The 19,588-nt window shown below is 56.5% G+C and overlaps 6 protein-coding genes across 6 annotated transcripts; 3 read left to right on the top strand and 3 right to left on the bottom strand.

Annotated features, from left to right (window-relative positions):
- Nucleotides 1-416: 416 nt before the first annotated feature.
- K452DRAFT_357742 (uncharacterized protein) lies at nucleotides 417-1,882 on the top strand (the record flags this gene model as incomplete). Its single annotated transcript, XM_033546140.1, has 2 exons — nucleotides 417-1,762; nucleotides 1,819-1,882. The coding sequence occupies 2 exons, from the start codon at nucleotides 417-419 to the stop codon at nucleotides 1,880-1,882; spliced, it is 1,410 nt and encodes a 469-aa protein (XP_033399143.1).
- A 390-nt stretch (nucleotides 1,883-2,272) lies between these two features.
- On the bottom strand, nucleotides 2,273-3,698 carry K452DRAFT_247990 (uncharacterized protein). The gene is made up of 2 exons (XM_033538080.1): nucleotides 3,413-3,698; nucleotides 2,273-3,349 (listed from the first exon to the last, which is right to left on the bottom strand). Exons 1-2 carry the CDS (start codon nucleotides 3,575-3,577, stop codon nucleotides 2,543-2,545), a joined length of 972 nt encoding a protein of 323 aa, XP_033399142.1. The 5' UTR covers nucleotides 3,578-3,698; the 3' UTR covers nucleotides 2,273-2,542.
- A 1,908-nt stretch (nucleotides 3,699-5,606) lies between these two features.
- K452DRAFT_307557 (uncharacterized protein) lies at nucleotides 5,607-6,441 on the bottom strand (the record flags this gene model as incomplete). Its single annotated transcript, XM_033543079.1, has 2 exons — nucleotides 5,607-5,620; nucleotides 5,697-6,441. 2 exons carry the CDS (start codon nucleotides 6,439-6,441, stop codon nucleotides 5,607-5,609), a joined length of 759 nt encoding a protein of 252 aa, XP_033399141.1.
- Nucleotides 6,442-10,310: 3,869 nt separating this feature from the next.
- On the bottom strand, nucleotides 10,311-13,944 carry K452DRAFT_286256 (uncharacterized protein). Its single transcript, XM_033540264.1, has 5 exons — nucleotides 13,674-13,944; nucleotides 13,521-13,618; nucleotides 12,033-13,161; nucleotides 11,263-11,965; nucleotides 10,311-11,203 (listed from the first exon to the last, which is right to left on the bottom strand). Exons 1-5 carry the CDS (start codon nucleotides 13,821-13,823, stop codon nucleotides 10,728-10,730), a joined length of 2,556 nt encoding a protein of 851 aa, XP_033399140.1. The 5' UTR covers nucleotides 13,824-13,944; the 3' UTR covers nucleotides 10,311-10,727.
- Nucleotides 13,945-14,402: 458 nt separating this feature from the next.
- On the top strand, nucleotides 14,403-16,238 carry K452DRAFT_225556 (uncharacterized protein; the record flags this gene model as incomplete). Its single annotated transcript, XM_033536761.1, has 2 exons — nucleotides 14,403-15,543; nucleotides 15,595-16,238. 2 exons carry the CDS (start codon nucleotides 14,403-14,405, stop codon nucleotides 16,236-16,238), a joined length of 1,785 nt encoding a protein of 594 aa, XP_033399139.1.
- A 1,313-nt stretch (nucleotides 16,239-17,551) lies between these two features.
- Nucleotides 17,552-19,487, top strand: K452DRAFT_317568 (uncharacterized protein). The gene is made up of 2 exons (XM_033544079.1): nucleotides 17,552-17,854; nucleotides 17,902-19,487. The coding sequence occupies exons 1-2, from the start codon at nucleotides 17,684-17,686 to the stop codon at nucleotides 19,366-19,368; spliced, it is 1,638 nt and encodes a 545-aa protein (XP_033399138.1). The 5' UTR covers nucleotides 17,552-17,683; the 3' UTR covers nucleotides 19,369-19,487.
- Nucleotides 19,488-19,588: the final 101 nt, after the last annotated feature.

Raw genomic sequence — 19,588 nt, 5'->3', positions numbered from 1 at the left:
AGCAACGCCTCAGCAATCTTCGACCGTTGACTTCACCCCTTCCGCCAGTCCTTCTGTCAACCAACACGCTTCTAACCCGAACAACACGGAGCAATCTGGCGCATTTATAGCTACCAAGGGAAAATGGGCTCACCCAGAGCAAGTAAATGGACTCACCTTACCGACACATCACTGACTGTTTTGCAGGCAACCCGGGTCCAGTGAGACCAACCATACTATGGGTACTCAACCCACTCAGCCGTAAGTACACACTAGCATTCTACTTAAGCGCTGGCTTAAGTTGACCATATGCCAGCACCACCATTCACTTAGAGCATGGCCAAGAAAATGACAAGTCCAATCTGGATTCTTTCAAGCAAGATACCCACCAAGCTCCGAACCACGAGGGTACTATGCTTGACAACGAGCCAGTGGCAATGTCTTGGAATACGGCTAACGCACCAACTGGTCGTCGTAATGGAAGGAAGCCAACCAACACTAACCAGGAAAAACGTAACTCAAATTGGATAAGCAACAAGGAGATCAGGGAGATGGAAAAGAATCGACGAAAGCAGGCAAAGGACACGAAAGGCGGCTGGAACTCAAGTTTTTCGGAGAAATCCTACGATTCCAACCCCAACAACAGCCCTGATCATGATGTCAAGAAGCTTGTTGACTGGGAAGGCCAGTGGCTTCCGGGTCCCATTGACTGGGAGCAGCGTCGCAGCTACAGGCACCGCAACTTCGAGGAAGAAGTGTTCAGATGGGTAAATGAGGCAATCGACAAGGGCGCAACAATTGACATCGCCGAGGAAAAGGACTTCACTGCTGAGGTCAACGCCGAGATGGCTCCACGTATCTGGGCCTCCATCAAGGTTGAAGGGCTCTCACTTCAAGAATGGTGGCACAACCACGTCCGTTCCGACCTTGTCGATTCTGACAGCAAGGCATGGTGGATTACCTACATTTCTCCAGTCTCAAGTCAAATCACACCTCTTGAAGTCCCCGAAGCAAAGATAGAGAACGTCAACGAGGGACACTACCTCGAAGATAAGGGGGCTGAAGAGGCATGCAAGAAAAAGAACGCACAAATTGCGAAGAGGAAGGAAGCTAGGGAGAAGAAGCGCCAGCAAGAAGCGCGAATCCATGCTGCCGTAGCCGCCAGCATCCCGGCCTACCAACCTGCCGAGGAGGAGCTGAAGCCAGAGTTCAGCATCTACCTCCGTTTGGCTTTCCCCGCGGATACTGTCCAAATCAAGGATATCTGGAATTGGCACATCGCGAACTCCATCCACTCTTCGGAAATGTCTGAAAGGAGCCATGCTGACATCGCTAACCGCCTGTCTGAAGTTACCAACGCCAATCTGCCTTTCATTGTAGCATGTGCTAAGGGAAAAAGGAGAGGTGGCCGGGGCCAGGACCGGATCCTGGGATTTGCTTTGGCAGACGACTACGAGGGTATCAACAGCATGTACCGCTACACGGCCCAGGCTGAAGTATTCGTCCACCATGACTTCTTCAAATCTAAAGTCGGTAGTTGTCTGATGGACAAGCTGCTCTACCTTCTAGATGCGGACTACAACCTTCGTGGAGGCTACCAGTTCGTCGGTGCCGGTTCCAATCTCAACAATGGCGGTACCCGTGTGATCGGCAAGGTCCTCATGTGCTTTCCATACGACGCTCGCGACAAGTCTGAGCTCGAATGGATGACGAAGTGGCTCGGAAAATTCCGCTTCAAGAGGGCCGGAGAGCTTACGGACGTGGGCATGAAACTGGGCAAGATGTGAGTATTGAAGGTCCCCGTTTGTTTGCTTTGAGAGCGTTCTGACATTGTTGCAGGGTCAACCTCGCCATGTTCCAGTACCGTACTGGCACGAGTCTGGACCCCATCTCCATGCTCTAGACTGTTCGGCCCGCGAAGTCTCTCTTCGGATTCTCTTAATATTCCATATCGAAACTTGCCTTCACTTGGCAGGCTAACATTCTCAGTGGACGATGCTACGGGATCTCAAACGACGGCGTTGTCTCACCTTGACCAATGAATACTGCCAGCGGTTCCTTTGCCGCACCGGACAAGTGCACATGGATGGTTGAGGCAAGACTTGGTTCTGTGACCAAGGCCCAAGAAGTTGGGGCATTCGGTCGGCTTGATGGTTGTTTCTCTCCTCCTGGTTCTTTGCTTTTCGTTTTCTTTGCTTTCTACACGGTCTCAGGAAAAGTCGACACTCTCTTGGCTTGTGGCTTTCTTTTTTGCACTGCGCTTTCTCTCTTTCTCTCTCTCTTAATTACGGTCGTGGCTTTGGCTGGGGCAGCGGGAGTGGTGGTGTTGGGCACGGCTGGGGCGGTAGTAGGTAGGGTTGGCTTGACGACTTCCTTGCAGGCCCGCTTGGCGCTCTACCTACCTACTACGCACGGCTCTGGCTCGCGAGCACTGCCTTACTACTCTCAGACTGGCTGTAACTAAAGCGATACAGGCAGCAAGCACCTAATGAATAAAAAGAAGCACTCATCTCTCATCTCTCTCACACTCTCACACACTCTCACACACTCTCTCATTCCCCCCTCAAAACCGCAGCTTAGGCAACACAAACATGATAACAAGCACCAGGATCCACAAGCCCCCAATCCAGGCGTACATGATGACGCGGCCCCACCAGCCCTTGCCCTCGGTCATGCGGCGCAGCGTGCCCATGCGCTTGCCAGCGCTGTCCATGCCCTCGGCGCTGCGATCCAAGCCCTTGCCCGCGCGGTTCAGCACGTCCTTTTCGGCGTCCAGCGACGCGCTGAAGCGCATCGACGACTGCTTGAGCGCTTGCGCCATGTCGAGCAGTGAGGTTGTGAGCGTCTCTTGCTCGCTGCGCTGGTGCGTCATGTGTGTTTCGTGGGCGCGGAGGTGCGGGTTGTGCGCGCCGGTTGCTTTGGCTTGGGTGGTGTTTTTGTCGTTGTTGGAGGAGGGGGAGGAGGAGGAGGACGAGGTGCCTTGTTGTGGTCGCCGCGCCCGCAGCGCGCTCGCCACGTTCTCCGCTGCTGCGTGCAATGCCGTGTTGTTGCTCGGCTCGCGGTGCTCGCGGTCCAGCGTGTCCGAGGTGTCGCGCAGCGCGGGCGCATAACTGGGGGCGTTTTCGTCGTCGTCATCGTCGCTACTATCGCTGGCGTCACGGCCGGCTGACCTTTCGTCCTCCTCGTCCTCATCCGTATCCGTCTCCGTGTCCCCCACCTGATTCAGCTCATACAGGCGCTGGTTCAGCAGCTTAATGGTGTCGCGCTTGGCCGCGAGGTCAGCCTGGAGGGCCTGCTTGCGCGACTGGATCTTTATGGCCGCGGCGTCGTGCTCGAGGCGGAGGAGGAGGTTGCGCGCGTGCTCGAGGTTCTATGCCGTAGAGAAGCGGGGTGTTAGTGCCTAGGTGTGTTTGGCGCGGCTTTGGGGACCTACTGCGCCGACGCGCGTGCGCGTGTCGCTTGAGCTGCGCAGGGTGGGTGGCGCGGAGGATGAGAGCAGCGTTTGCGATAGCCGCGCGAGGAGCCGTGTTAGGCTTGTGAGAGTTGGGTCTGTGGGCGCGGGGGCGGCGGGGGCGGGAGCTGTGGATGTGCGCGCCATGCTTGCGTTTTGGTCGTGGTGGAGGGTTGTCCGGATCGTGGTAGAGGAGGAGGAGGAGGAGGAGGAGGTGGTGGTGGTGGTGGTGGTGTTGAGGGCTACCTAAGGTGGGTTGGCAGGTGGTGATGCGTTGGTGGTGTGGGTTACGTAGTTGCGGCAGGTACGGGCGGGCTTAGCCGCGGATCTTCTCTGGGATTGGACGTTTAAAAGAACCAATTGCATGTGGGGGCACGTCTGATGAACTGTTTGCTATTTTTAAGAAAAAATTGCTATTATGCAAGCTACGTGTTATGGCTTCAACGACTCTATTCCCAGCTCCTATAATGCAATAGCCATGTTTTCTTAACTCCCCGGCGATCAAGCAAGATGCGACCAGGGTAGGCTCGGTAGCTTCGGGCGGAAAAGCTCCGCGCCCGAGACTTTGACTCCACCCGCTCTTGCTTGACCACAGTCACAGTTCACTTTTCCTTTGATCTTCAGATTTATTAAAAGCTTTTTGGCTGTGCTACTTATAGTTTTAATCTACTAATTAGGTCTTGTATAGTTAATTACCATTTCGTAATAGCAACGCAGTCGGCCACGTCTTTCTAAAGTGGGTCATCAGCCGGCTGATAGGTATACAAGGCGAAGATAGTCGCTACCTTAGACTCCGTCTGAGAGCACGGTACGTGGTGCTGAAGTTACCAATGTTGATACTGATTATGTTACTGCTGTCGGCAAGGCTTTGCCAGGCTCCAGCTGTAGTTCCGCCGAAGAAACTGGCCAGGCTCCTGTGCTGCGTGCGACGCCACGGCCAAATGCTTTGTCTGAGGTTTGTACATTGTCCTGAGTGTACGGACGTGTTGGTTATGCCTGAACCGGGAGCTGGACTTGATAGGGTTGGTTCTGAGGCTCATTTGGCCAACAAATGATCTGGACCGCTCCTGGTCCAATCTGCCGTGGATGCTGCTGCTGTGGTTGCGGCTGTTGTAGCTGGTCTGGCTGTGAAGGCCTCGGCTGCTAAGCTGCTGCCCCAATTAATCCAGACGTTGGAAGATCTGCTGGAAAAAGACGTGAGCCGAAGGAGGTGAAGCATCTAGTTGGAGTAGGAACAGTTGCCGTTCTGCTTATTCAATGGGGTGTGCTCGCGTTCAGCTGATTCCACCGATTGACTACACGTAGTTACGGAATGGATACCGTCAATATCGCCCCTTGTTTTATCGCAACAGGCCAACGCCTCTGCCACACGAAGCCCAATTCAGTGTCGGTAACCACAAGAGGGGTGCGCGGGCCGCTCAGCAGTCTAGCGCGCTCTGCGGGGGTCATGGCGAAGACGCTATCGCCAGTGCATGCGAGAACGGAACGGGACATGGCGGTGGTCATGTCTGAAGTAGAGGGTGAGCGTGTGCTCGAAATCGTGAAGGTACATATCCCTTACAGACGTCAGCCCCTCTGGCTCCTCCCCGGAGGCGATGCGCTCGACGCCGCGTAAGAAGAGAGGTACCGTAATATGTACGTCTTCACCTCCGTCGACATCCCTATGCTAATAACCCCACGATGCAGTGCGACCGGTGCTACTCGCGCCGCCGACTTCCGAGAAAATGATCCACCGGACGTGACGCCAGTTGTCCGGGTCGAGGTAAGGATCAGGGACACGCTGAGTTTGTTGGATTCATTGACTGCGGTCGGCGGTCCCCCGAAGCGTTGTTCTATCAATGCGACTGAAAAGAGTATTCTGGCTAACTTTGCCAATCCCTTTAGGGCGTGTTCGAGAGCTGGTATTGTAGCGGGTACATGTCCAGGGGATCTATAAAACTCCGGCGGAAGCAGTACCTCGCCGCCAGTGCTGAATTCAATATCATGGTAACCACGCAGCATCGCCTCCTTCGTCTTCTCTTCTTCCTCCTTTGAAGAATGAATGAGTGCCTCCGAGGTGACATGGCGTGAGAAGTACCATATCTTTCGTCCTGAGATAGGACCCCGTAACGCTCTGGGCTTGGAAACCCGAACTGTTAGACCACATGTTGAGGTTCTGGAACTGACCGCTGAATAATTATAAGGCCGCAGCTAATACAGCAAGTGATCTTTCTGACATGCATAGCCATATGGCGCTTCAATTCGCCAACTCGGGATGTTAACTTACAAGCTGGAGTTGGCATGAGGTTCAGAGTTGTCTGGACTGCCGACTTCTTCTTGTTGCGGAACCTGCCGTGCTTGACCTCGCCAGGTGCGTGATCCTTCGCCCTGGGGTCGCGGCTGTTGCCCCACTCGGGCCAGTGTCGAGATGCGTGCTGGCCAAACATTTCCGTGATCATCTTGGACGTGCGGTCGTTCTTGAGTTTAGCGCGAGTTCGACAATAGTCGTCTTTGTACTCGTCCGTGTCGCTCAGCGCGTCCGGGTCGTCCATTGCCTCCTTGACCTCCTCAGTGTCGATGTTCAGGTTCGCCGTTCCGGCCAGCTGCGCCATTATTTTCTTGGTGGCCCTGTGCTGCAGCATCTGGTCGTAGGTGTGGTCCGTAACAAGGACTTTAACCTGTACGGCCTCGGACTGCCCCATCCTCCAGCGCCGACCGATTATTTGCATCAGTAGGTTGAACGAGGTGGGCATCTCCATGATGAGCACACGGTGGCAGGCATGCTGGATATTAATGGGCACTGCGCCGGTCTTTGAGTTGGCAAACAGGTCCTTAACCGGGTCCTTCGGGTCGCTGAACTTGGCAATAGTCGCGCCGCGATCCGATGGTGAATGAAGGGCCCTGATGCTGTACGCGGGTTCTCCGATCGTGTCGAAAACTAGCTCGCATGTGTACTGCGGGAAGGGATTGTCACAGAAGATTATCATCTTCTCGCCCTTGGCGAAGCACACATCGAACACGTCCTTGCACATGGCCTCGAGCTTTGCCGAGGCGCCGGTGATCCGCTGTGCCTGGCTGACATGCGAATCGTACAATGGGCAGTAGATGTAAACTGCGTCTTGCGATGATATTGCGCCGCGCCGCGGTCGCGCTTGGTGTTTGCCCGTTCGATACTGCTGACTTTGATGTTGACCTTCTATAATCGTCGTTCATGAGAACTAGGCAGTGGAGCTCGCTCACCGCTTGGACAGTGAGCTGCCCGCTGACGAACTCGCCTTTTTCTAATGATAGAGGAGTGGAGTCTTAATCTTTGTAGGCCGATCCATCTGCGGAAGTTCTTCAGATTTAGCAAACTCCAGGATGCTTACAATACTGTCTTTTTGGGTCGGTGGTTGCGTCTGCACTATAACACTGACAGTATCACCTGTAGCTACCTCCAATTGTAGCTCGAAATCTCCACGTGGAGCGGCATGTGATGCGACTCCAAGGTGTATATTCGGTGTGGCAGATTAAGTGCAGAAAGTTGGGAGGAAACCAGGACTCCAATGTAGGGGCCCTTGACGCAAGCAGCAACGTCGGTGTCCTTTACGATCGTCTCTTTTATTTGGACCGTACCACCCGGGATCGACTGTACCGGCATTAACACTGCCAGCCGATCCGACATGGTGAAAGGACGTGGCGGTGGTGGGACCAACCGCTCACCTTCCTTGGTTCCTGCTTCGCGCCTGCGACGGATCGCGGGCCTACGGCGAAGCTCGGTAATAGGCTGGGCTTGACAGGTGTCCCATCTGGGATGAGGATCACGAGATTGGTACAACTAGACAGTAGTCTTCTGATGATCTCGCTTCCGGTATATACATCCTAGGTGCCCGTTCGCTCCTCGGTATCTTTGTTCTCCTCGTAGGATGAGTCCTCGAAGTGTACTGTTAGCTCACGGGAGTGTCGGGCATCACCAATTCTGTGTTCAAAGTCAGCAAATGCACGTGTAAAGGTGAGGGAAGCGCCAACGTACTTCTATGATCCTCTAGCCCATTCTTCTCACTCCTGTAAGTCTTCCTACCTGGTTGTATAGTGCTTCGGCTCCCGGCTGGGCGGCGGCGCACTCTCTATCTTCGTTGTCCTCGTCAGCGTTGAGCTCAAGCAGCTCGATCAGCTGCTGCCTGTGTTCTTTGTTCTTGCAGTATTTCTTATCGGCGTGTGCTTCCATCTTCTCGATAAGTTGGACGATGCTCGACCGCCTGGTGAGGATGTATGGCGAGAAGCGGGACGCGCTCTATCCATCTCCAGGTGACAGAATATCTCATTCTCGTCTCTTCCAGGGTACCCCAGACATTATGCTGTTCGGTATATCGGGCTAGGGACGTTGAGGCTGAGAAGTCCGCTGGGTCGAGATAGTATATTTTCGCCGAACCGAATGCCACGCCCAAGTAGTTCTGCGTCTGTGTCGACGGCGACCAAGTGTCACTCCCAGGCCAGCAATTGTCATTCGACACCATGTTTGATGTGGACAGTATTAGGAACCCTTTCTGGTACTTTGGGCTCCACTTCATTGTTGAGCACGAGTCCCGTGTCGATTGTCTGCTCAACAGCATGGTCGAAGCTCTGCTGCGTGCCCATGTTGTTGCCCTGGTATCCCAGATTGATGTTCCGCGCCTGGCCATGGGACGAATATGGTCTCGTCGATCATGTCGTCGGGCAAATATTAAAAAGGAGCCCGAGTCGCCGCAGAGTTTAGTTTTGGCGAGGAGAACTTCGCCTTCGACGACGACATCCTCAATGGATGCTTCGCTCCGGCCCAGGCGCCCATGGATAGGTAGACGCATACCGGAAGAGCGGTAGGGCAGGCCAACGGAACCGCAACCGCCGCCATTGTTGTGGACACTGCCGAGGATACCACGTCCGATACTGGCAGCAGCAGTGGTACCCGTTGCCTAGTATCGCTCTTGCTGTGACGAGAGCCATAGTACATTATCATGTCGTAAATGGCCTTGAGGAGGAAAGACTTGCCGATGTGCCGGCAGCACCGTGAATGTCCAACAGGAACTGGCCTTTGTCTTCACCACGGAGCAAATCCTTGACCCGCTCACGGACAAAGTACATGTTATCGATATTTACCAGAAAGGTGACGTTCATAACTAGCCTTTACTATAGCTCAGAAGTCGGTAGCTGCATAGATACCGAGAATAAGCTGGTAAAGACGGTCCTATCATTATCAGCGAGAGGTGAGAGGTGTGAGGAGAACAAAGGCTGGCTTACCCCATATCAGGAGGGGACCTTACGCCGCACTGTAGAGTGTTGTCACCTCGGCCCAGAACCATTCATTGGCGTAACGTCCGTCGTTTTCTTTGCGCCTCTTAGAGCCCTTTTCCGTGTCCTGCTTCCTCTTTGTCGGTTTTGTAACCTTTGTTTTATCGCCCTGTTTTGCGTAGTCCGGAGACTCCTCGATGAGTGGACTAATGTCGGAGGGAATAACGTATGAAATGTGAGTTAATCGACCCATACGATATTTAACCCGCTCATGTCGGCGCGCAGTGACCTTTCTGACAAAGTCGTCATGGAGTACATATTTCCACTGTCATTCTGCCTCCTCCCACAGCTCGGCCGGTGCTATCTGTTGGTACTCGACGGGCATCCAAATCTCCCTCTAATATAAGCCACTGAGCCACGACATGGATAGCATGCCCGGTCGAAACGAGCGGCGTAGATGAGTAATTGCTTCTCATCGAAGCAGGTCCATCGTAGGAGCTCACCACCCAAAATGCTGCTACACTGTGTTCCGCCATTCCTGGGAGCGCGTTAGTGCATGGTTCTATGGGAGGTGATGAGTGGGCCGGCAAACTTACTCGAGAGGAATGCGCGAGTTGAGGGTGATGAACTGGGGTAGGGAGAGATATGAAGGGATGTTGGGGGTGTGTTGAAGGCTAGATAAAGCTGTCGAGAGCTTTTTCCTCTCGTATACGTGGTCGCTCTCTCGATCTACTAAAAATGTTAGCAAAGCACCTTAATGATATGGAATGAAAACGTCTCTCACTGCTTCTCTGAACGAGTCAAGACCAGAAACGAACCCCATACTATCCTCCTGATCCTACGCATCAATACCGCGTATGGACGGGCAGAACCTGATTCGTACACCCCACCGAACAAAAGAGATATATAAATCAACACAACTGATCTTCCACAACCCAAACCCCCACCACCAATATGTATCCCCCCTTCCCGAACCACCGACCCCACACCGCCACTACGCCCACCCCCACAGCCCGGGCCCCAGCATGGGGATGGGCATCAATAGATAGTTCTCTAATATCCACACGGGAAGCCACACCCCACTCTCTCAACACTCCCGCAGCCAAACAGCGCGAGCCAGATGCCCGCAGATGAGTCACTGCAACACCCACACGGACACGCGCATCCCCTCCCCTAAACCTCATACGCACCACGCATCAGCACCCTGGCGCTCCAGCGCAGAGACGGAGATGGCAAGCAGTGGAGCCCGCGCCCGCATCCCGCGCCCGCATGCGTGGCGGGAACCCACCTGCAGCAGCAGCCCCAGCATCGCTCCGCGCTCCGCAGAGCAAAAGGCCAAACACCGCACAGCGCGCGACACGATCGTCATGCCGTCGTGCCGGCGTGGCATGACCTAGCCGCTTCATTTGCAGGAGGCAGGGGGTTGACAGGGGTGGCGGCTTTAAGGCCCTGGTTGCGTAGCTGCCGTGCTGTTTGTTTGTTTGTTTCTGCACAGCTCCGTAGCGTTTGTTCGGGATGATGGCACCGATGGGCAGGGTGGTGCATGTTGCGGTGGTCGTTAATCACTGTCGTCACTGGGAATCGCCTCACTACCTAGGTCATTTCAAGGCTAGTAGTGCTCGGGTTTGTACTTCTACTCGTACGTACTATGGTCTTCTCATCTCGCAACTTTGATTGCTGCTAATTAGCTACCTATCTTGTTGGCAGTCTTTTTGGTTCCGTCGTCTTCGTGTAGCGCATAGAGAGCAGCCGATCCATCGCATGGTGGATAGAAGAGGAAGAGTGCGAGTGCGAGTGCGAGAAGGCGAGGAGAGAGAAAGAATGCGGCGCTGCAGTTTCGTCATGCCCTAGATGGCCGCCACCGCCTGCCTACATACCAGGTTCTGCAATACTTCCGTTTGTATCTGTCTGTTTGTCTGTCTGTCATCTGCCATCTGCCGTCTCCCGTTTACCGCTTTTCCCCAAGAGCGTGCGAGTTCTGTCCACAACATTTTCCAGTACTCAGTCCATCCCCCTACTTCTCTGCATTTTTTCTCTGTCCTCTCCCTTACTCTCTTCATCTCCTAGCCTCCTATTCCCTCCAAATCGGCGCCACAACTTCCACCGCCCGGTCCACCACCGCGCGCACCCGATCCCTCAAAACGCCATTCGCGCACTCAACATCCAAACCCTCCAGCCACACACGTGCAACATGCTTATCAAACCGGATCTCAATGCCCGGCACCGGAATGCCCAGCGCATGCAGGCGTTTGAGCTCCGCTTGATCCGCGGGTGAAAGTTCCTCCGCGTCCGCATCAGACGGCAGCCCAGCAACCGAGACGGTCGGCGGCGTGGGCGTGTTGTCCTTGCTAGCGGTGGTGGTGGCGTTGGCCGCGGAGTCAGTGGACGGAAGCTTGGGCCGCGCGATCGGCGTGATGTTGGACCCGAACTGTGCTTCCAGGAACATGCAGAGGCGCGAGAAGCGTGTTTGCGGGTCGACCGCTGCGTGGGGGTTGGGTTTTGCGGGGGCGGAAGGTCCGTGATTGTGTGTGTGCTTGGATGAAGATTCTGTAGTAGCGTTAGTTGGTCTGGTAGGTGTTGGAGAAGAGGACGGAGAAAGAACTTACGCTTCACGGCTGCGGGGCTACTCTCGACAGTGAACAGGACGGCGAGTACGGCGTCGGCAATGCCGTCGTTAATCATGTTGCCTTCCCATTCGACTTCGACGCGGCCGCCGCTGCGGCAGTGAACCGTGACACAATCCATGACGACGAAGCTTGTCGTCTGGCGGTCAATCTCCTCATCAGCCTCCTCCTCGCCGCTCTCGCTCTTATGCACGCCGTTCGACTCCTCCTCCTTGCCGTTCATGTCTGACGGTAGTGTACGCAGCGCGCCAAACGTGCCCTCGAGCGCCCACCGGATCAGCGCCACACCCGCCGCGCTTAGCGTCAGGTGCTGCCGGCAGGCAATAGTCGTAGTCGTGAGGCCGGCGTACTCGCGTAGGTCTTCAGGGGCCATCAAGCTCATCTTAAAGTCATTCTGTACCAGAACGCCGCTGATGAGCTGGGCATGCTGGTCCTCGGGCTTCCCGTTGCCGTTGGTTTCATCACCTTCTTCCTGCTCTTCCCCCTTGATGCGCTGCGGCATTGGAGGCGGGATCTGCGCGAGCTTGCCCACGACCTTGGCAATTTTGTCTGCCTTAAAGGGGATGCGGAGCTCTTCGCAATTGGCGGGCGAGAAGACTTTGACGGGCTTGGTTTTATCGGCGTTCAGAGACAGGAGCTTCGACTTGAGACGCATCATGTTATGCTTCTCACCATGGACTAGGATCTGTTAGGATAGTTAGTATTTGTATTCCTCGTATTTGTTTGGAAATGTAGATCGAGAAGGAACTTACCACCACGGGCGCGGCCACTTCCTCGATGAACTCCCTATTCTCAGTACCATCGACGTGTGCAGCAAAACTGAATTCTTGCACACTACACCTGCGAGGGATCATGACTTGCTCGTCCTTGCCACCGGGCCCACGTCTCGCGGCATTTCCCCTTGTCATGACCGCTTGGATCTGATCCGGCTCGTGCATGATCATTTTGCCCATAGTCCCCTCTACCGAATAACCGGTCATGATCACGCCGTTCCTTTGATCTGGCGCCCATCTCTCCAACAATTCTCGACTCACACCATTCTGCATCATACCTGGCGAAGCCAGCATGACGCAACCGCCGACATCGTCGAATCGCTCGAGCGATTTCAGACTCCTTACGAATTTAAAGTCCCATGGGCCGGCCTTGTTTGCATCACCGCTAGCCTCTGCCTCTTCCATACGTTCCCTGAACAATCTCTTGATATTGTCGTTCATGGCGTAGACATAAGTCTGGTAAACAACCATACATTTTCTCGCAATGTTGGAGGCGTAGTAGATCGGCATTTTCTGGTACTCTGGGTGCTTGCTCCAGTACTCGTCCAAGATGAGCAGCAGCTCTTGGGCTCGACCCAAAGCGAATACAGGAAGCAGCGCGCGTCCGCCACGGTTTAAGATCGATGTGATAGCTTTCATCAGTGCGGCTTCGCGCTCCAGGCGTGGGATATGCGATGCGATACCGAACGTCGATTCGGTGATTAGCACGTCGACCTTGACGTTCTTTGGTACTTCAGCGGAGATCAAATGCCTGTCTTCCTCTCTCGAGTAGTCACCGGTAAAGAGGATCTTGAGACCGGCAATCTCAATGAGGAACATGGCGGCGCCGAGGACGTGGCCCGCAGGATATGGCGTGATGCGGATGGAAGAGATAGTATGGGTGGTGTAGTAGTCGATGGCCTCGATTTGAGGAAATGTCGAGAGGTGATCGGCTTCGTTGTAGAGCTGGATGCGGGATTCTGAGGACGAGGAAATGTTGCCCACACGGACGCTGTCCTGGATAAGCCATTTGTAGATGGCTTTGGTGGGGTGCGTCATGAAGACGCGGCCTTTGAAATTCGTCTTAGCTAGGACATATGGTAACGACGCTGCGTGGTCGATGTGGAAACTACAAGTCCGCGTTAGCTTTGGTTCTGCTGAGGAACTTGCGTGCTGTCGCGGGGGACGGGTTGGCTATGTACATGGACAGGCCTAGGGTCTAATACGTTCAAGTATCATCACCACGGCATATCGGTCGGACGCGCAGAAGAATAGAGTTCCATTGATGTTCATATACAGTGGTGGTAATACAAGGTAGCTGGGAGAAGAACCACACATCGCAGAACGGGCTGTTCATCGTATCCGCCCTCTTTGCTCATCGACAGGGCATGCGGTAGACCAAGCCGTGCCCGCTGCGGTGTAATCGACACGGTGTATGGTATCAAGTAACGACTGGCACGTTGTGCAATGAAGAAAAGGGCTGCTTACTGGCTGATTAGAAGGACGTCAACTTGGCTCAGGTCGAACTCGTCGTAAAAGGGCAAGGCGGCCAGGCCATCGTAGGCCGGATGCATTCCAGCATCAAGCTGTTCCCTCATCAGCACATGGCCCTTGCGAATGCGAAGAGAGCGCCTTGCATACCATGACCGTCTTTCCCTTGTATTGTATGATATGGCTGGACCGGCCAACCTCGTTGCCACCGCCCAGGCAGTAGAAGAGCAGCTCGTCGGCAGGATCTATGGGCTCCTCGTCACCTGGCGCCATCGCGGCGGCCTTTCTCTTCGCAGCCATGGCGAAGGCGGGTGGTCAGGTGGCGTGGACGCGCAGCGACGTGAGGATAGTGGGCGCGACGATGGGAGGTGGCCGTGATTAGCAAACGATACAGCGTCGACGCGTCGAATGAAAGGACGGTGGATGCGGAATGGGAGCTTGCGCGCGGGCTCTTTCCTCACGTTGGCCGGGCGGTGACAATGAAAGAATCTGACTCAGGCCGCGCCGCACGTGATGGCGTGCATGATTCGCGCGCACGTGACTGGCAAGGCCGTGTTGCTGCCGCATCCACCTCACCTTCATCAGCGCATAACGACCGCATCAGCGCATAACGACCGCATCACCGCCCAACTAGACGCGCCCGCACCTCCGCCATCACTTGCGCAGCCCGCGCCCGGGAACGCCCTTGACCGCGCGCACCTATCCGCGACCCCGACCGCGAATGATCGACGACGTACGACGAGCCTAGGCGACGGAGAGCAGAGCCGGCAGGCAGGCTACGGGCAGGAGCAGGAACCGCCGAGGACCGCCTACCTACCTTCCCTCACCCACAACACGTCCTTCCCACTAGCCGCCATGGCGCAACACTTGCCTCCTCAGATGCCGCCCCAGCGGCCCTACTCGCCCTACCCGCCCACGGCAAACTCACCCATTCAGACGTCCATGCAGACGTCGCCTGGTGGAATGCCGCTGCCACCCAACAAGCGCCAGAGGCTCTCCCCTAACCCCGGTATCCCCGGCTCGCCGTATCCGCATACCATCACTTCTCCGTATTCGCCCTACGCCTCGCTCCCCGGTACGCCTGTGCAGGCGCACGCCCCGCTCGGCTTCAACCAACCGCAGTCGCCCATGGACCAGGGCTACAACATGCCGCCACAAGCTCCTCCTCCGCAAGGCCTGATGGGGCCGCCGCAGCGCCCCGCTGAGAAGGAAAAGAAGCAGGAAGAACGGCCGGACAAAGCGACGGATATCAACGATCTTAGTGATGTCATTGGTGCATCGGGCATTGACCTGAGGGAAGAAGAAAACTACTTGGCGCAAACCTATCAGAACCAGCACCAGAATGCTTCCTTTTCGTCGTCTTTTGCGCAGTCGCCGGCAACCCTCTCTCCGAACAACAGCTTCAACGCTCTTTCTCAGGGCAGTTTTGGCAGCTACGGCGCGTTCCAAGGCTCGGGACCGGTGAGCCAGCCTACTGTCCCGCAGAAGACGGTCGAAGATGAATTGTATGAGAAACACAAGGCCGCTGCGCGTGCGCTGAGCGAGCGGTCGCAACGAGAGCTCAACGATCCGTTCTTGAGAGGAAACTGCGTGCGACAGAAACTTGGCGGGCGCGCATATGAGCATGGCGTCCAGATCAACGTGGAGGGACTCTTTGATAAGCTTCCGGATGCCCCCCGCGGAGTCAATGCCACGCAGGCCAAAGGTCCGGATGGTTCAGGAATGGTCAAGGCGCAGGCACAAGCGCTATTGGATCATTCTGCGCCGTTCGCTGAAATCCTCTCACTTCTCTCACTTGCTACTAAGGAGAGATTACGCGGCGTCATGGAAGACTCTTATGCGCTTTCCAGAGCTAGGCAACTAGGCACTCACGGTACCGTCCCCCCGGACTTCTCGAACATCGCCGTGGGCCACGATGCTTCTCAGCCCCAGTCCACTACCCAAGTTCCGTCTTCTGTCACCAAGTCTTCATGGGACCAACCCGATAGCGCAATCAGCCCCACTACCGTGCCTGTCAAGCGTAAGCGATATTGTTTTTACATGAATGGATATGATTCTAAACCCACTATAGGTTCTCTTGACTCTGATGCTCCGAAAACTGACCCTCGCCTCCCTACGCCTCCAACCGAAACCCCGCCATCGCCCCAACCTACGATTGCCTTCAGTTCAACGCTTGTGCCGACTCTGAAGAAAATTCAACAGCAAGAGCGAAAATGGGAGCAAGAACGCGTTGCGAAGCGCCAGAAACGTCAAAAGAGCATCTCGTCTGACACGCCCATTGACGGCAAGATTTCCCCCGCGGACCTCATCGCGCCGACGAAAATGACGAAAAAGGAGCGCGAGCGCATCGCCAAGGCCGGCCAGACGGACGAAGTCTTGCACAAAAACGCCAACGCAACAGCAAACATGGCCGTCGGCGGCTTCGGCAAGAAGTACAGCTGGCTCTCGGGTGGTTCATCTGGCGCTTCAACACCGAGGATCAACACGGCAGTGGGCGGGAACACGGGCGGCGGCGCGGTCGCCGCGGCGACGAACGCTTCGAGTGCACAGGATAGGGGCCTTATCAGCAGAGACAGGAAGTGGGGCGAGTGGCGCGAGGATGGGGTTAAGGGACAGGGGATCCAGATTCGTGATCTGGTTGCGGCGCTGGAGGCAGATGACCGGGAGAGGAAGACGCTGGCGCGGGCGCTGGTGCGGCTGAAGAGTGATTCCTGAGCGGGTGGGCCGATGGCAGGCAGGCGCGTTGGGAGCTAGTGGCTGCAAGAATTGCACACGAAGAGGCAAGTGGCGTGGCTGAGGCGCTCCGATGAAAACAACAAAGTCAGCGAACCAAGCGCGCCAGCCCGGACATGCTGATTGCAGGAAAGGAAAACACGGAGAGCAGCAGCAGCAGCAGTCAGTCAGTCCGGAAGTCAGCGAGCCATACAAAACGAACAGGACAAGCCGACAACCAGCCATGCACTGGAAGGAAGGATTTTCAACAAAAAAGCAAAAAGAAAAACGATGCACATCTTTACTCTCTCCCCCACACCCTTTAGCGCCGCATAGGGCGTTTGGTTCTATCGAACTTTGGGCGTTTTAATCAGCAATTTAGCATTTCCGGAAATGGGACTATCACGGTGGAGGGAAAACCAAGGGGGGTGGGCTGGTGGACGGAGGCGGGTCGGCGTGGGATAGGGCGGTGGGGAGGGATTGGCGGACGGGTGTGTGCATGCGTGCGTGCTTCGAAGGTCCTGAGGGGCTTTCTGGCAGGCTGGCAGACAGGCCTGAGCTGGCGTGCGTGTCCTCATGCGTGAATGTGCGTATGTGGAGAGCTGGATCAGGCACCGGTCAGGCATGGGCATTGCGTTTGCGGGGCTGGGCAAGGCTTTCTTCTAGCGCAGGCGGCGAGCAGACAGGCGCAGATGGCTGCACATGCGGATATGTAGACGGGGAGGGGAGGAAGTGGAAGCCGCCTGTCGCGGGAGCAGTGGCGCGCAGCGTCACATCACTACCTAGCTCCCTGCGTATGTACGTACGTCTGCGTGGTGCTGTGCTGTGCTGTGCTGGCTCAAGAGCAAACGAACAGAAAGGAAGGAAGCAAACTGCTCGAGCTTGCTTGCTTGCTTGCTGGCTGGCTTGCTGGCTTGCTGGCTTGCATGCATGCATCACGAAGCACCTGACTCATGACTGAAGACTTCTTTGCTCTGTCTTGCTCTTGCTGGTTCTGGCGTGCTCCCTGTGGTGTGCTTGGTTTTGCTTTATTTTGCTTCCGACGCCTTTTTGCTACCTACCTACTCCCTGCCTGGGTACGTATGTAGTCTGTAGTCTAATCTAGGACACTGCTGGAGCATTGCTGCTGCTGCTGCTTGCATGTGAGTGAGTGAGTACACGTGTGTGCGCTTGTACGATACGCTTAACTATACCATAGGATACTTGGACAACTGGTACATAGCTAGCTACTGTTGGTAGGCGGGCGAGTCACGAGGGCTGGTGCCTGGCTCGCCCGCGTGGTGTACTGTACTGTGGCCGCGCTAGTGCACGCGTGCGCCGCGGTTCGCGAGTGCGTACCTAGGTACTGGACTGCGTACTACGTCGTGCAGTGCAGGTGTACTGTACGTATATAAAGAGCAGGTAGGGCGGTTTTTCTGTCTACGAGCCGCCTACGTCGTTGGCTCGTCATGTGGTGGGTTGGGCTGGCTTTGGTGGCGTGGTGGAGTGTTGGCGCTGCGGATGCGGTGCCGAATCCGCTGGACAAGAGCTTTGATGAGGCAGTGGAGGATGCGTTGAGCTTCTTTAATGTGCCGGCGCTGTCGATTGCCATTGTGGATGGGAACGAGACGTTTGCGAAGGTGAGTGGGGAGGAGTACCTTATGATCCATCACTGACAGAACTCCAGGGCTACGGGACCGCCGTCTTCCCTTCGACGCCTGCAACGGCCGACACGCTATACTATGTCGGCTCGACGACGAAATCCTTCACTGCGGCCGCGATGCTTCTCCTGATAGAAGACTCGGCCAACAGCAGCAGCCCGCTCAGCCTGACGACGCCCGTCTCGGAACTGATCCGCGCCGAGTTCGTCCTCCCAGACGAGTATGCCACGCGCAAGGCCACGCTCGAGGACCTCCTCACGCACCGCACCGGCATGCCGCGCCACGAAATGTCCTACGGCGGCCCGCGGCAGCCGTCGCTCAAGCAGCTGGTCCGCAACCTGCGCCACCTGCCCATGACGCGCGACCTGCGCGCCGAGTTCCAGTACTGCAACATGATGTACGGCGCGCTGTCGTACGTGATCGAGCAGCTCGCGGGCACGTCGCTGGCCGACTTCTTCCGCCAGCGCATCTGGGCCCCCCTCGGCATGCACAACACGTTCCTCTCGCTCGCCGACGCCCAGCGCCACGCCAACGCTTCCCGACTGTCCCGCGGCTACGCCTTCGACAACGCGACACGCGCGTTCGTGCCGACGCCGTACATGGACAGTCCCGTGGTCGCGGGCGCCGCCGCCGCCATCAGCTCCGTCACCGACTTCGCGCGCTACCTGCGCGCCCTGCTCGCGCGGGACACGCGCTTCCTGACGCGGGCGAGCTACGGCGAGCTGCGGACGCCGCGCCTGCTCGCCCCCGAAACGGACCTCACGCCCGGGGCCGGGCCCTCGGCGCGCGCGGGCGGGGACTACGCCCCCTTCTCCGGGCCGGGGCTGTACGGGCTGGGCTGGATGCAGCAGAACTACCGCAACGCGACGCTGGTGCACCACAGCGGCGGCGTGACGGGGTACGGCGCGCAGATGGCGTACGTGCCCGCGCTGGGCTGGGGCGTCGCGCTCATGGCGAACACGGAAGTGACGGGTTTCTTCGCGGCGACGGCACTGCTGTTCCGCTTGCTGGACGAGCGGCTCGGCGTCCCCCTGCACGAGCGCTTCGACTGGCAAGCCGAGTTCGCGCAGGCATTGCAGCGCAAGCGGGACGCCGTGGCCCGGACGAAAGACGCGCTCTACCCCGGCGCTGCTAACGCTACGACGCCCTTTGCGCACGCGCACGCGCTCCCGCTGGCCGCGTACGCGGGCACGTACGCCAGCCCCGGCTACGGCAGCGTCGCGTTCGCCGTCTCGGACCGCGTGCAAGGGGGGCGCTTGCTCGCGAACGTGGAGGACCGCGTCTGGCCGCATCAGATTGAGCTGGAGCATGTGGCGGGCGAGCACTTTGTCGCGTGGGCGAATGCGTCCAAGGACTCGCCCAGCGCGCTGTTCCTGGGCTTGGCCATGCGCGCTACCTTCCGCGTGGGTGGGGATCGCGTGCCCGTCGAGCTGGGCTTGCAGTATGAGGAGAAGATGGGCGATGAGTTGATTTGGTTCCGTAGGGTCGAGTAGCTGAAGTGAGTAACTGGAAGGCAAATAAATCATCTTCGCGCGGAGGTTGTTCTTGTATAGCTATGAGTCTATAGTCAACCCGTTAGCTAGATTAAAGCCATTGTAGATTCACTCCTGGCCCCTAGTGTTAGCCGTACAGTAACGAAGGGGAGCTTGGTGTACTTACACTCTCACTGTTGCACCTTCCTCCATTATTCGGTGGCTGAAGTGAAGACTTACA

This window comes from Aplosporella prunicola, assembly GCF_010093885.1.
Source record: "Aplosporella prunicola CBS 121167 unplaced genomic scaffold K452scaffold_9, whole genome shotgun sequence".
Lineage (NCBI taxonomy): Eukaryota > Fungi > Ascomycota > Dothideomycetes > Botryosphaeriales > Aplosporellaceae > Aplosporella > Aplosporella prunicola.
This window is presented reverse-complemented; position numbering and strand designations above follow the sequence as displayed.

Excerpts from the sequence above, each read along its gene's own strand:
- K452DRAFT_286256 (XM_033540264.1), bottom strand. The coding sequence starts at position 13,823 with ATGGCTGCGAAGAGAAAGGCCGCCGCGATGGCGCCAGGTGACGAGGAG. Across the intron at positions 13,619-13,673 it reads ACAAGGGAAAGACGGTCATG|CTTGATGCTGGAATGCATCC; the intron begins GTATGCAAGGCG and ends ATGAGGGAACAG. Across the intron at positions 11,204-11,262 it reads TAGCCCCGCAGCCGTGAAGC|AATCTTCATCCAAGCACACA; the intron begins GTAAGTTCTTTC and ends ACGCTACTACAG.
- K452DRAFT_317568 (XM_033544079.1), top strand. The coding sequence starts at position 17,684 with ATGTGGTGGGTTGGGCTGGCTTTGGTGGCGTGGTGGAGTGTTGGCGCT. Across the intron at positions 17,855-17,901 it reads GGAACGAGACGTTTGCGAAG|GGCTACGGGACCGCCGTCTT; the intron begins GTGAGTGGGGAG and ends ACAGAACTCCAG.
- K452DRAFT_247990 (XM_033538080.1), bottom strand. The coding sequence starts at position 3,577 with ATGGCGCGCACATCCACAGCTCCCGCCCCCGCCGCCCCCGCGCCCACA. Across the intron at positions 3,350-3,412 it reads CGCGCACGCGCGTCGGCGCA|AACCTCGAGCACGCGCGCAA; the intron begins GTAGGTCCCCAA and ends TCTACGGCATAG.